Source organism: Saccopteryx leptura, chromosome 3, assembly GCF_036850995.1.
Source record: "Saccopteryx leptura isolate mSacLep1 chromosome 3, mSacLep1_pri_phased_curated, whole genome shotgun sequence".
Taxonomy (NCBI): domain Eukaryota; kingdom Metazoa; phylum Chordata; class Mammalia; order Chiroptera; family Emballonuridae; genus Saccopteryx; species Saccopteryx leptura.
In genome coordinates, this window is record NC_089505.1 from 75,112,669 (window position 1) to 75,129,098 (window position 16,430).

At 39.7% G+C, this 16,430-nt stretch overlaps 1 protein-coding gene across 1 annotated transcript in view; it reads right to left on the reverse strand.

The window, feature by feature from the left end:
• Nucleotides 1-2,011: 2,011 nt before the first annotated feature.
• The window catches only part of LOC136399356 (leukocyte immunoglobulin-like receptor subfamily A member 6), a 43,265-nt gene continuing 28,846 nt past the window's right edge, over nt 2,012-16,430 (reverse strand). The window contains 1 exon segment of the mRNA XM_066374440.1: nt 2,012-2,720. Within this exon segment, the coding sequence (XP_066230537.1) occupies nt 2,584-2,720 (137 nt within the window). The 3' untranslated portion in view covers nt 2,012-2,583.

Sequence of the window (16,430 nt, forward strand, 5' to 3'; positions counted from 1 at the left end):
GCTCTCCCATAAATACCATGTGCGTGCGCTACCTCAATAAAGAATGTACCTACCTATATAGTTTAAGTTTAAAAATTTGGCTCTCAAAAAAACTTCAATTGTTTTACTGTTAATATTTGGCTCTGTTGACTAATGAGTTTGCTGACCACTGGTCTAGGAGGTTTGCTAAGGAGTTTGCTCTGTTCAGATTGGCTCAGGAATGCCCATGAGAAGGCACAATGTGGTCATAACTCAGGTTGTGTGTGTCTGGGGAGGGTAGGAGGTTCCCTGGGATGAGTCTGGTTTGTAGGGCAGTGCTAGCTCTGGTTGGACTGCAAATTTTATCTCAGCCTAACCTTCAACAACATGAAATGGCAAATGGAGATGCTTGGATGTGCTGGAGTGAGGTGGAGATCGGTGGAAAGGCTTTGTGCAGGGATGGTCAGTGACAGATAAGTTTGTGTCTGTGACAGTAAAACACCTCAGCTGGGGATGAGGGTCTGCGGAGGACAGAAAGGAGGACAGAAGAAATTGCACCAAGATGTCCTGAGACTACAACTGAGCCTGACTGTGAGGATGAACTTGGTGATATAAAGAAGGGCTCAGAGTGAGAAATGTGGGATTTGTTTACTGTGCATCGAGGGGAGAAAGCAGAGAACCGAGGGCTCTACTAGTCCCTGCCTTGGGTGACTGGGGAAGCCAATGGGGCTGTCACAGAACTATGGCCCCAAGAGGAGCAGGATTCTTGAGGAGATGTTTACAGCACTGTCAACTGACTCACAGAGAGAACCACCAGCCTCTGCCTGGCCTGGGTGTGTGGTTTTGTTTCTTCCCAATACTTCCTCCCTCTGGCTTCCTTGTTTCTGTGAGCAGGAACCCCTTTTCTCTGTCACATTCCCTCAAAACCTCTGAGTCATTTCAGTGTCCTCACTGCCCCCTCTCTGTGAGGCACCAAGTCTTTATCAGATACTGTAAATTCTATCCCCACGCTTTGGTCAAAAGAACTAGTTAAAGACAATTCACAGATTTTCATCTAAGACGTGGGGATACATTTATTGACTGTCTATTTTGAGTCAGTAACTTCTCTTCCTTTTTTCCTTATGGTAGGAAAGTATGAAATGTCACCTCTTAGGGTCGTTAGGGGGATCAGCAGTACCTGAGACACAAAGGGTCTCAATCTGGTGTTATGTATGTGACCTGGTTAAGACCTGACTATTTGAGACTTATGGTAGGAAGGACTACTTGGGAGACACGTACATATCCCCCAACCTACAAGGTAAATCTGAAACTACAGGACATCCTTGGTTGGATGGTCGATGAACACAGAGTTACAGGATGCAGGGTTTGTGGTTCTCATACTGGATCTTATACACAGAGTAAATCAAGAGTGAAAGTGGAAATTTCATTCATGGGTTGATCTCTAAACACTAAGGCACTTAGGGCATCTCTGACCTGGTGAGAGTCCTCTCCCCATAAACTCCACGGGGAGATGGTCTAACTTCTAAGGTATAACACATCTGTAAGGAACCATATCTGTTTAACTTGCATTTTTAAAGGAGGCAATAAGAGAGAAAGAGAGCAAGAGAGAGAGAGAGAGAGAGAGAGAGAGAGAGACATTGAGCTGTTTGTGTAAGTGCCCTGACCAGGGATCAAACCGGCAACCTCTGAGTTTGGGGACAATGCTCAATGAACCAAGCTGTCTGGCCAGGGCTAAATTCTTTTTTAATTTAGTGATTGACTTTTAGAGAAACAGAGAGTGGAAGGGAGAAAAAGGGGAGGGGGAAGAGAAGCATTCATTTGTTGTCACACTCAGTCCTTTTCTCTTTGGTTCTCCCGTGTGTACCCTGACCAGGGATCAAACCCGCAACCTTGAAATTTCAGGATGATGCTCTAACAGACTTAGCTAACTGTCCAGGGCCCATGAAATTCAGCTTTTCCAAGAATATCATTCAATGGAATAGAGTAAATACACAATATCTCAACCACAACTTCTTTTCACTTTCAAGAAAATTTTGTCATCCCCCAATGAACACAAAGCACTCAGTCTCCAGTCTCTCTGTCCAGCGCAACCCCTGACAAACCTAATTTCTGTGTCTATGGGGTTCTTTCTCCTGGACATTTCATGTAAAAGGAATCTCACAAAATGTGATTTTTTTGTGTCTGGCTTCTGTCATTTAGCGGTATAATTTTGACGTTCACCCAACAGTGTAGCAGGTGGCAATGCATTGTTCTTTATTGTTTAAAAATCTCGGTGTTCTGAAGATGCCATGTTTTGTTTATGTGAATGTGGTCTGGCGTGAAGGGATGTATAGATGTGGATCCAAACCAGCCATGTGGGTGCATCCTCTTGTCATAAGGGTGAGAATGGAAGGACAGTCAGGGAGAGTCAGTGGTGACAGGGAGGGAGGCCCCCAGTGAGTAGAGGAGGCATTCTCCACAGGAACACAGCACACGTTGTCTGCACCTCAGTCACAGTCACTCTCCTAGACAGTCTCAGCAGGCAGTGTCCCCAACTGTGGTCCAGACTTTCTCTCACCACCTCCTGGGCCATCACATGTGCTCCAAGGCTCCACCTCTCTGAACACTGCATTGTTCCCTCTGGGGTCACATCCTGGCTGCATCATGGGTCCTTCCTGGGCTGTGTCGAGCCTGAAACAGCAGCACCCCCAGGACCACCAGGATCAGTCCAGCCACGGCCATCTGGATAAGGTTTTCCACTGTGTAGTCTTCAGGTTCAGTGGCTAGAAAATGTGGATACAGAGGTCACCATAGTCAGGGAAGACTCAAATCTCCTGGTTCTGATTTTCCACCATGGGTTCCCACCACCCCTTGGCCTCAGTGTCCCCGTGACGTCTGAATTCAAAACCTGCTCTGAGTCACTGTGATAAGAGTTAGCTGTGTCGAAGAGCTCAGGATTAGTGGAAAAAAACTATCTCAATTCGGAAACTATTTAAGGACTGTGTGTTCTGTATTCAGTCTGAGACTCAAAGTCCCAAAAGCTTATTACCTATAGCTGAGAGATCCCACAGTTTCAATAGTTGGGAATCAGGGATCTTGGTGGAGGGGTTGCTGTCAGGGACTCTGAATGACAGAAACACAATACACACACACACACACATATACATAACTTATATAATATATAAATATATACAATTTATGTAGTATATTATAAAATAGTATGTAAAACATATATGTATATATAGTTGCATATATATTCTTTCATAAATACTAGAATTACATATTATCATTTATATCTACATATATGTGTGCTGTACCAATATGTAGTGTGTGTGTGTGTGTGTGTGTGTGGTGCATGTGTTGTGTATCTAGGGATAGAAGGAGAGAGAGCTAAATGGATGGTTAATGATGTAATTTTTATCCCAAAAGGTAACCTCCATGCACCCCTTATCAAATGTCATAAATAAGGATATCCATAGTTCTGGTTTTCAAGCTTTAAGGAACAGAGAAATTTCACCAAATTATAATATTTAATGAGCACAAAAAGTAGGAAATTATGCCAATATGTTACCCCATCTTGATAGAAAAAGCAAGATGTAAAAAAGTATTATTGATCTATCCCAATTATAAAAATCCATGCAAAAATTTTAAATATCAGCTCACACAATTCAGGAAATGCACATTGATGATAACCATTGTTCTCTTGCATTAATGTCCAAATGGTTGCAACCAGAAAGCCTTTTTAATGTGTCTCATGTGGCTGTAAATCAGAGAAAAAGGATAATTTCTAGATGTGTATTTGTCAGAACAAGAAAGCATGCCTAAATAAGCCTTAATAAAACAGAATAACAGATAGAAATGAAAAGGTGAATAGTGCTTTTGTGGGAAAATTTGTTTTTTTTTCCTGTCTTGGCCACTGTGAATCATACTGCCATGAAATTTAATTTTGTAAATAAAATTATTAAAAAATAGTGCTTTCAGTATAAAATATAGATTTCTCAATAGGTTTGCCTTCAAAAAAATTTGGGTATGAATTAAGCTGTTTTCCTGAGATGAAACTCTAAAACATTTTACTCCACCATTTCATCATCAAGAATTTGGAGTGAGGAAGATAGGTATACAGTTTGAAATTTAAAAAGTGAAATTCCAACAGATTTCAAGATAACTGCAGAGTCAGTGAAAGCTAAACTTGCCTGTTCCTGGCCCTAAACCAGACTTACAGTTAACTTACAGAGCAATCAACCAGAATACCCAACTGAAGGCTAGCTGAACTGAGGTATTATACCTAAGGATTTACAGAAGAAACCACATAGAGACAGGAAGGAGGGTGGAAATGTATAAAGAGCTAGCCCCTGCACCCAGGTGTGGCAGCTGAGAAGCTGGAGGAGTACCTTGGCTGGAAAACTTTCTGCCCCCAGGAGCAAGGGACCTCAACCCCATGCAGGGCTCCCCAACCCAGAACAACAGAGATAAGAAGAGGAACCCGTATACCATCTGGTGGCAAAATTCCTGGGGATTCGGTCCACTTGGGAGAGAAGGGAGTCTGCTGAAGACCCAGAAGCCGCCTTCCTAGGGACAAGCCCTCCATTGAGGGGGCAGCACTGTTATCACCCCTGTGAGCTCAGCTCACACTCTCCCAAGCTGACTGTTTGGATCTGCCCTTCCAAGTCTCAGATACCCAAAATTGCGAGCTAAGTTGTGCAGCAGAAAGGGTGAGCTGCTGAGAGTTGGGATGTTTGAGTGGGAGATCCGTGAAGGCTACTGTCTGGGACTAGCATGAAGGGCTTGGCCCCCACCTGTGGGCTGGGCTGACATCAACCCTTATGGGAGACTTCTGATCCATTCTCCTGAGCCCAAGGTCCCTCCCGGCTGAGCTGGCTTCTGTAGAAGGGATGGATTAGAGGCCACTTTCCCAACATAAAGTGCCTCACTGCATGACTTCCACATTGGGTACCAACTACACCCAGTTCCAGTTGCCCCTCCCTACTGAACTCACATTGAGTGAAAAAGGCTTTATGTAGTCTTTCTTCAGAAGGCTCTGGAGGAAGACCAGGCAACCTTAGGGAGGACAGATTAGCTGACAGGTGGAGGCAGTCCTCAGGGAGCCTCAGTCATTTTACAGATCTGCCTCCAGCTCTAAGCTGGAGGAAGCAGACCTTTGTACATAGGCTGACCCCTTTCATGCATGTCCTGGCCCATGAGATGTAGCCACAAACAGTGAACAGCATGGTAGCTCCAGACAGGTAGACCAAGGTCACACACAGTGTCTGACATTGTCCTATACCTGACCACGTCCAAGTGGACCCAGAACAAACACAACCACTGGTGGGCTTCAGACCACACTTAATCTCAATCCAGCTAGCCATACAAGCAGCACACCTGAAGAGGGATCTCGGCAGCCACAAGACTCTGCTAGGAAGAGCTCCGCCTTGAGGGAGAACCTCTGCAGCATGTCTTCAAACAGTGATTGAGGTTTATCCTTATAGTCAGCCAGCCCGAAGGGTTAACTCCATCCACAAGAAAGGCCAACAACATTCATGACTCAACTACAACAAGAAGGTGCACATAACTCAAAAGAAACATTCCTGGAGCATGGAACTCAGGTCATCTGAAAGATTGTGCCACTGAGCCCAACAAGCCACCATCACCAGAAAAACATCATAACAAGTCTGAGAGTCACAGCAGAGATACTTAACACAGAGAGACAAAATGTGGAGAGAAAAAACATGCCTCAAATGGAAGGACAAGAGAAATCCACAGAAAAGGAATTAAATGAACTGGAAGCAATCAAAATACCAGATGCAGAGTTTAAAACAATGGTTACAGGCAGAGGCGGATTAAGGTCGGTTGAGGTCTCAGACGCAGAAGAAAATATTTGGCTCCTTAAAAAAAAGAGAGAAACAGGGAAAATAAAAATACATGTTAACTATATTTGGGCCCCTGGAAAAAAAAGAGAGAAATAGTGAAAATAAAAATACATGTTAACCATATTTGGGCCCCTGAAAAAGAGAGAGAGAAATGGGGAAAATAAAAACACATGTTAACCATATTTTTAAATAAGTAAAAAATATTATGTTCTATTAATGTTGAAATTGCACATATGAATCCAAACTTGATATCATTAGAAAAAGTGTAAAGTTGGAATTCTGAGGGTTCCTTCAAAAATCGGGGACCATAACACATGTCCAGTGCACCTGCCTTTGAAGCTCCTCTGGTTACATGAATGTTCAAGGGCCTTAGGGAAAAAAATAGATCATCTCAGTGAGAACTTACACAAAATGATCCTAAGTATTAAAAAAGGACATTTAGTGAGATGACACCATAGTAATGGCACCATGAGAGATACCCTTGATCTCTCCCTGAAATTCCAACAAATTGAGCAGCTGTGGTGCAGTAAGAAAACCCAAGCTGTACTCACAGGTTTGCATGAAACGATACAAGCATGCAGTCAACTGAGGGTGGGAAGGGTTTAGAACAGTTGTTCTCAACCTTTCTAATGCCGTGACCCCACAATACAGTTCCTCATGTTGTGGTGACTGCAAACCAAAAAATAATTTTGGTGGCTACTTCATAACTGTAATTTTGCTACAGTTATGATTCTGAATGTAAATATCTGATATGCATTATGTATTTTTCGATGGCTTTAGGCAACCCCGCTGGGGTCACGACCCACAGGTTGAGAACTACTGGTTTAGAAGGAGGGCAGAAAATGAGGTGTAATGGCATCAGCTTGGTAAAGGAGAGAAACCTAGACTGTCTGGGTTATTGTCTACTGGGATCCAGAGAAAGTAGAAACCCAGAGTGACTGATACTTCTTCTAACAGGAGGAGTGTTGAGTTTGAGGGGCAGAGAGGGTGATATTGAACCAAGGCAGCAGCAGAATGAGGTGTCACAGCCAGGGTTTCCTGATCTGCTGGCAGCCTGCACTCTGCACAGAGACAGAGAAAAACAAAGTGCAGACTCCCAGCCTTTCAGATCCCACCTCCTTCACACTGAGGGGTGCAGAGAGTGACAGAGACATATCCCATAGCTAGTTTTCCAGAGTCATTCTCTCCCTTGAGGGACGCCAGTATTCTGTATCTGGTCCTCTGGTCTGTCAAGATGTGAAGAAGAGTGCCCAAGGCCTGATACACATATTACTAAAGCAGTAAAGCCCTCACAATATTACTCATCCATCATCATGACTGTAGCCCTGCCTCCATCATTGTGATGGCAGCATCACAGCAGAGGTCAGCATAGAAATTTCAGAGCTATGGGAGTGATGTCAGAGAAACAGCACCATGAAGGGTGCTCCCGATATCTCTCCCTGAAGTTTCAACAAATTCAACAACTAGAGACAGAAACACAATCCCAGGAGCATCTGAAATACACATACATCAAACAAAGGTGAGATTGGGTGAAAGGTGGCTGCATATATAATCCACTCTAAAGAAATTAAGACAGAGAACGAAGTATTCTCTTTCCTCACTGACCTGAGGAAGGGCTGCTTTCACTTGGAACTGAGAGGAAGGGAGGGCTAGGAGTGAGGGAATAAACTGGCTAGGGAAGAGACGTTCAAGCCAAGGAGAGAGTGTGTCCGTGGCTCAGCCTATGCAGAGCTAACACCAGCAGCAAACCCCGGAAGAGGTGGGAGAGCAGTTGCCTGCAGAGACTGATATCAGAATGGCTTTGGAATTTGTTTATTCCTGATCTCCTGGGTGAGCGCGAGCAGTGTGCAAGTGGTTCCACTTGGCGCTTTGGGCATGTGCGCTCTTGTTCCTGGACACAGGGGCTGGGTTAAAGACTGTCAGCAGTGACCTTCTGCATGGGCTGTAGCCAGAGTTTCTGAGTAATCCTGGCTCCCCAAACAACAATGCATGGGAAATGCAGGAGAGCCAGCTTCCCTACACCAGGACCTGTCCAGGTGGGGCGCCTCCGCCAGCCAACACAGGCTACAAAACACATTCCTGCCAAAGAAAACTGCAGAAGTGCTGAGGGCAGGGTGCTGAGGCAGCGTACTGGAGCAGGCAACCTCTAGAGAGCACATCTGCTGAATGCTGAGGCAAACCAGATGTACCCCAGAACCCTAAGAAAGGAGCCTAACCCGCAGTCTGCTCACTGCCCTGCTGGCTTACGCTGGTGGCTCTGGTTGACAAAGCCTTCTTTCCCAGGGCTGCAATTTAAGTGGACCCCAAGGAGGGAATTAATAATTCTTAAGGACTCTTGCTCTGCAGGCAGTGGCTGGGGCAACTTCCTACCAGCTGATACAGGTTAAAAAGCACATTCCCACAGAACAGACTTCAGAGAACACTGCAGAAGTTGGGCGGGCTGGGCTGTAGGCTTCACAACAAGGGAGAATCCCTGTGGAGAGCAGACCATGGAGCACTGAGGCAAATTTAACTAGACATACCCAGGGAACCTCAGAAGGAGTCTGACCAGAAGTCAGCTCACTCCCTTGCCTGCTTGAGCAGGTGGCTCTTGTTGACAAAGCTTTTGCACCCAGAGCTGTGCTTTGAATGGACCTGGAGGAGGGACTTGGCAGCTTTTAGGACCTCTTGCTCTGCAGGCAGTGACTGGGGGATCTTCCTGCCAGCTGGTACAGGTTGAAAAGTGGAAAAAGCCTGTAGAGAATAGACCTGTGGAGCACTGAGGCATAGTAGACATGCCTGGAGGCTCACAGAAAAACACCTGAAAAACAATTGGCTCCCAGCCCTGTCTGATCATACTGGTAGCTTTAGCTGGCAAAGCCTTACCCAGAACCCTGCTTTGAGTGGGGCTGGGGGGAGTGGGATTGGCAGCTCTTAGAGCCTCTTGCTCTCCAGGCAGTGGCTTTGGAAACCTCACAGCTGTGTCTCCAGGCTGCTGGTTCAGAAAAGAGAAATTTGGGGAGAGCCTCCAGGAAAACAAACTCTCCCATTGTCAGAGCCTGAAAACGCTAATAAGCCCCGGCTACCAATGGGACTGAGGCTTAGTTTATGTCATCACCGTAGTGACACATCAACTGCAATGTCTGCCTAAGAGTGCCACAGGGACAGAATCTAGGGTAGAGTGCCACTGGCCAAAAAGAGAGAAGAAAAAAAAAGGAAAAAGATAACCTCTCAAAACCAGGAAAAATCCACAGTCTTTATAACTTTTTTCATTTTTTCTTGTATTTTTAATCTTTTTTTCTTTTCTACCTTGATCATTTTATCCTCTTTCAGTTTTATTCTTTCCTTTTCATTTTGAACTTCATTACCCATAGGTGTTACATTTTCCATTCTTTTTTTTTATGAGTGTTACATTCCAAAACTCTTAACTCTCTCTCTCTCTCTCTCTGTTTCTTCTTTTCTCTTTCACTTTTTGTCTCATTTAAATCTCACCCACAAACACATTATTTTATTCTGGATTCAAATTTTTTCTTTGTTGCATTTTGTGTGCTTTTTACTTGGTTTTTAAAAAATCTCTTTAGCATTTCCCTCAACTCTTGCTCTCCATTCTATGTAATTTTTTTCCACTTAATACAATAGAATTTTTATTTTTTCACTGTATTTTTTCTTTTTTCTCTTTTTCTTTTTTCTTCCTTTCTCTTTCACTATTTCTCTCATTTGACCATCATTTAAAAACAAATTATTTTATTCTTGATCCAAATTTTTTTATTATGGCATTCTGTGGGTTCTTACCTCACTTTTTGCCTCTTTGTCACTTTCCCCCAACTCAGGCCCTCTATTCAATGCAGTTTTTGTTCCACTTAGCACAATTAAATTTTTGGTATTTCACTGTATTTTCTCAAAAAAAAATTAAAAATTTTTTTATCATCTCTTATTAGTGTTATTAACAATACCACTCTCAAATGTCATTAAGGAAAAAGAAATTGAATGTGATGGATACTAAATACAGAGATGTAGCTCAGACAGATGAGGAAAAAAGTATAGAAAAAAATTTTAATAGCTTGAAAAACTTGGAGTTAAATGAGAAAGAATTTAAAATTGAAGTCCTGAAAATACTCAGGGATATACAAGAAAGCACAGAAAGGAAATTTAGGGAGCTCAAAAAACAATTCAACAAACAGAAAGACTACATCACCAAGGAAATTGAAACTATGAAAATGAATCAAACAGAGGTGAAAAACTCAATTCATAAAATGAAAAACTAGGTAACAAGCTTATCCAGTAGAACAGGCCAAATAGAGGAGAGAATTAGTGACATAGAAGACAGGCAACTAGAGGCACGACAGAAAGAAGAAGAGAGAGACTCATGAATTAAAAAAAACAACGAGAAAGCCTTACAGGAATTTTCTGACTCAATCAGAAAGAGCAACATAAGAATAATGAGTATATCAGAAAGAGAAAAGAGAGAAAATGGAATGGAAAACATATTCAAACACACAATAGGTGATAAATTCCCAAGCCTATGGAAAGAACTAAAGCCTCAAATTCAAGAAGCAAACAGAATACTGAGTTATCTTAACCATAACAAACATATTCCAAGGCACATCATAATGAAATTGGCACAAACCAACGACAAAGAAAAAATTCTTAAGGCAGCCAGGGAAAAGAAGAATACAACATACAAAGGAAGACCCATTAGATTATCATCATCAGATTTCTCAGCAGAAACTCTACAAGCTAGAGGAGAGTGGACCCCAATATTTAAAGTTCTGAAAGAGAGGAACTTCCAGGCAAGAATACTATACCCATCAAAGCTATCCTTCAAATACAAGTAGATATAAAAACATTCACAGATACAAAAAAGATGAGGAAATTTATCACCAGAAAACCCCACTTCAGGAAATACTAAAGGGGGTTTCCAGACCAGATACAAAGAACAAAACAAAAGCACTTCTGAGATAGTGTACTATAACGAACATGATATGTATTCTTTCCATTACTTAATGGTAACCACCCCTAAAAAAACCCACCACAGAAGCACATGGCTTGAAAAAAAAGTAACAGAGGAAAGAAGTATGGATTACAACCAAACAAAAACAAATGATAGAAAAACAAAAGAGAAGAACCAAACAAGATACAAAACTAACAGAAAGGAATTTATAAAATGGCTATAGGAAACCCTCAAGTGTCAATAATTACACTAAATGTAAATGGATTGAACTCACCAATAGAAAGACACAGAGTATCAGAATGGATTAAAAAAGAAAATCCAACTGTATGCTGCCTACAAAAAACATATCTAAGCTACTAGGATAAAAACAAATTCAAAGTGGAAGGTTGGAAAACAATACTCCAAGCAAATAACATCCAAAAAAAAAAAAAAAAAAAGCAAGTGTAGCAATACTCATATCTAACAATGCTGACTACAAGACAGCAAAGGTAATCAGAGACAAAAATGGTCACTTTATAATGATAAAGGGGATATTGAATCAAGAAGACATAACAATTCTTAATATATATGCACCAAACTAAGGAGCACCAAAATATATAAGACAGCTACTGACTGACCTAAAAACAAAAACCAACAAAAATACAAAATACAATCATATTTGGAGACCTCAATACACCGCTGATGGCTCTAGATCATTCATCCAAACAGAAAATTAATAAAGAAATATTGGCCTTAAACAAAACATTAGAAAAATTGGATATGATAGATATCTACAGGACATTTCATCCCAAGGTGACAGAGTATATATTTTTCAACAGTGTACATGGAACATTCTCAAGTGTTGACCATATGTTGGGCCACAAAAATAACATAAACAAATTCAGAAAGATTGAAATTATGCCAAGCATGTTCTCTGATCATATAGCCCTGAAACTGGAATTCAACTGCAAAAAATGGTAAACCCACAAAAATGTGAAAACTAAACAACATACTTTTAAAAAATGAGTATAAAGAAGAAATAAAATGAGGTCAAAAAAGAAATAAAAACAAAAATCAAAAGATACATACAGAGAAACAAAAATAACAATATGACATATCAGAATCTCTGGTATGCAGCAAAAGCAGTAATAAGAGGGAAGTTCACATCACTACAGGCCTATATGAACAAACAAAAGAGAGCCCAAGTAAACCACTTAACTTCATACCTTAAGGAACTAGAAAAAGAAGAACAAATACAACCCAAAACCAGCCGAAGAAAGGAAATAATAAAAATCAGAGCAGAAATAAATAAAAAAGAAAAACTATAAAAAATTAATAAAACAAGGAGCTGGTTCTTTGTAAAGATCAACAAAATTGACAAACCCTTGGCAAGACTCACTAAGGAAAAAAGAGAAAGGACTCATATAAACAAAATCCAAAATGAAAGAGGAGAAATCACCACAGGTATCATAGATATACAAAGAATTATTGTAGAATACTATGAAAAATTATATGTCACCAAATTCAACAACCTAGAAGAAATGGCTAAATTCCTAGAACAATACAATCTTCCTAGCCTGAGTCATGAAGAAGCAGAAAGCCTAAACAGATCCATAGCAGGGAGGAAATAGAAACAACTATCAAAAACCTTCCCCAAAATACAAATCGAGGGCCAGATGGCTATACTATTGAATTCTATCAAACATTCAAAGAAGGTTAGGTTCCTATTTTACTCAAAGTCTTCCAAAATATTGAAGAAGAAGCAATACTTCCAAACACATTTTATGAGGCCAACATAACCCTCATACTGAAACCTGGCAAGGAAAACACACAAAAATGAAAACTACAGACCAATATTCTAATGAATACAGATGCTAAAATACTAAACAAAATACTAACAAATTGAATACAACAACACATTAAAAAATAATTCACCTGACCAGGTGGTGGCGCAGTGGATAGAGCATTGGACTGGGATGTGGAGGAACCAGGTTCGAGACCCCAAGGTTGCTAGCTTGAACACGGGCTCATCTGAATTGAGCAAAGCTCACCAGCTGGGACCCAAGGTCGCTGGCTCGAGCAAGGGGTTACTCAGTTGGCTGAAGGCCCATGGTCAAGGCACATATGAGAAAGCAATCAATGAACAACTAAAATGTCACAATGAAAAACTGATGATTGATGCTTCTCATCTCTTCATTTCTGTTTGTCTGTTCCTATCTCTTTCTCTCTCTGACTCTCTCAGTGTCTCTGTAAAAAAAAATTCATCATGATCAAGTGAGATTCATCTCAGAATCACAAGGATGGTTCAACATATGTAAAACGGTTAACGTAATACACTATATCAACAAAACAAAAACCAAAAACCATATGATCCTATCAATAGATGCATTTAATAAAATACAACACTATTTTGTGTTTAAGACACTCAACAAAATGGGTATAGAAGGAAAATATCTCAACATAATAAAGGCCATTTATGATAAACCATCAGCTAACATCATATTAAAAGACATAAAACTGAGTACTTTTCCCCTAAAATCAGGAACAAGACAAGGTTGTTCACTTTCTCCACTCTTATTCAACGTAGTGCAGGAAGTTCTAACCAGAGGAATCAGACAAGAGAAAGAAATAAAAGGCATCCATATTGGGAAAGAAATAAAGGTTTTACTTATTGCAGATGACATAATCCTATACATCAAAAACCCCAAAGACTCCACAAAAAGACTACTAGAAACAATAAACCAATAAAGTAAAGTAGCAGAATAAAAAATTAATATACAAAAGTCCATGGCCTTCCTGTATGCTAACAATGAAACATCAAAAAATAAACTAAAAAAAAAATCTCCTTTATGGTTGCAACAACAACAAAAAATACTTAGGAATAAACATAACAAAAAAATGTAAAGGACCTATATAATAAAAACTACAAAGCATTATTAAGGGAAATCAAAAAAGATACAATGAAATGGAAAAATATTTCTTGTTCTTGGATAGGAAGAATAAATGTAGTCAAAATGACTATATTACCCAAAGCGATATACAAATTTAATGCAATTCCCATCAAAATTCCAATGTCATTTTTTAAATAAATGGAACAAAAATCATCAGGTTTATACAGAACTTTAAAAAATGCCGAATAGCCTGACCAGGCCATGGTGCAGTGGATAGAGCGTCAGACTGCGATGCGGAAGGACCCAGGTTCGAGACCCCGGGATTGCCAGCTTGAGCGAGGGCTCATCTGGCTTGAGCATAAAGCTCACTAGCATGGACCCAAGGTCACTGGCTCGAGCGGAGGTTACTCAGTCTGCTTTAGCCCTACAGTCAAGGCACATAAGAGAAAGCAGTCAGTGAACAACTATGGTGTCGCAACAAAAAACTGATGATTGATGCTTCTCATCTCTCTCCGTTCCTGTCTGTCTGTCCCTGTCTATCCCTCTGACTCTCTCTCAGTCCCTGTAAAAAACAAACAAACAAACAAACAAACAAAAAACGCCGAATAGCCAAAGCAATCTAAAGAAAAAAGAACGAAGCTGGGGGCATTACAATACCTGACTTCAAATTATATTATAGAGCCATGATTATCAAAACAGCATGGCATTGGCAGAAAAATAGACACTGAGACTAATGGAACATAATAGGAAGCGCAGAAACAAAACCACATATATATGGTCAAATAATTTTTGATAAAGGGGCCAACAACACACAAAGAAGAAAAGAAAGCTTCTTCAACAAATGGTGCTGGGAAAACTAGAAAGCCCCATGCAAAAGAATAAAACTTGACTACAGTTTGTCCCCCTGTACTAAAATTAATTCAAAATGAATCAAAGACCTAAATATAAGACCTGAAACAATAAAGTACATAGAAGAAAACATAGGTACTAAACTCATGGACCTTGGTTATAAAGAGCACTTTTTGAATTTGACTCCAAAGGCAAGGGAAGTGAAGGCAAAGATAAATAAATGAAACTACATCAGTCTAAGAAGATTTTGCACAGCAAGAGAAACTGACAACAAAACAGACAGCCAAATAAATGGGAGGTGATATTTTTAAACAACAACACAGATATGGGCCTAATACTGAACATGTACTAAGAACTCAAAAAACTCAACAACAGACAAGCAAACAATCCAATAAAAAAAATGGGAAGAGGACTTGAACAGACGCTTTTCCCAAGGAAGAAATACAAATGGCCAACAAGTATATGAAAATATGCTCATCTTCATTAGTTATTAGAGAAATGCAGATCAAAACTACAATGAGATAACACCTTACACCTGTTAGATTAGCTATTTTCAACAAGACAGGTAATAACAAGTGTTAGACAGGCTGTGGAGAAAAAGGAACCCTCATTCACTGTTGGTGTGGATGTAAAGTAGTAAAACCATTAGAAGAAATGGAAGAAAGTATGGTGGTTCCTCAAAAAATTAAAAATAGAACTACTATATGACCAAGCAATCCCTCTACTGGGTATATACCCCCAAAACTCAAAAACATTGGTACGTAAAGACACATGCAGCTCCATGTTCATCACAGCATTGTTCACAGTGGTCAAGACATGGAAACAATCAAAAAGTCCTTCAATAGATGACTGGATAAAGAAGATGTGGTATGTATATATTATGGAATACTACTCATCCATAAGAAATAATGACATCGGATCATTTACAACAACATGGATGGACCTTGATAACATTATACTGAGTGAAATAAGTAAATCAGAAAAAACTAAGAACTATACTGATATATGATTTCATACATAGGTGGGACATAAAAATGAGACTCAGGGATATGGACAAGAGTGTGGTGGTTTCCAGGGAGGAGGAGGGGGAAGAAAGAGAGGGAGAAAATGGGGGAGGGAGACACAAAGGAAATCAGATAGAAGGTGACAGAAGACAATTTGACTTTGAGTGATGTGTATACAACATAATCAAATGTCAAAACAATCTGGAGATGTTTTCCCTGAATTTATGTACTGTGATTGATCAATGTCACCCCATTACAATAATTAAAAAAAAAATAAACATGTAAAAAAATATTTAGAGCTAAAACTTGTAACACAGTGCCACCTACTGGTTAAAACCCCCCAGAAAACCTCCAAAACTGAAATCTTTTATCTTTTGAACTTCATTTTCTTTAATTTTTATTTTTTATTAGTATTTTCTGTAAGTGTTTTGTTTGCTTTTGATTTTTTCTTTTGGTCTTTTCTCTTTCTTTTTTGTGGATTTTCCCTTTTACTTTACATTATTCTTAAATTTTTCCTAGTTTTCATTTTATTTGTTTTTATTTTTTAGTTGTTCTTTGTTAGATTTCTTAAACAAAATCATTCTCAAATGTAATTAAGGTAAAATAAAACAAATACTATGGTTACACAAAAAGTGACGTAGTTCAGAAAGAAAAAGAAAAATCTCCAGAAAGCAATCTCTATCACATGGAAACCTTGGAATTAAACAATAGAAAATTCAAAATTAAAGTTCTGAATATAATCAATGAGATACAAGAAAACACTGACAGACAATAAATTTAACTCAAAAAAACAAATTAATAAACAAAATGAATACTTCACAAAGGAGATTGAAACTTTAAAAACAGAGATGAAGAACTCAATACATGAATTAAAAAGTGAGCTAGCAAGTTTAGCTATTAAAACAAGTTAAATAAAGAAAAGAATCAGTGACACTGAATACAGGTAACTAGAGATGATACAGACAGAAGAAGA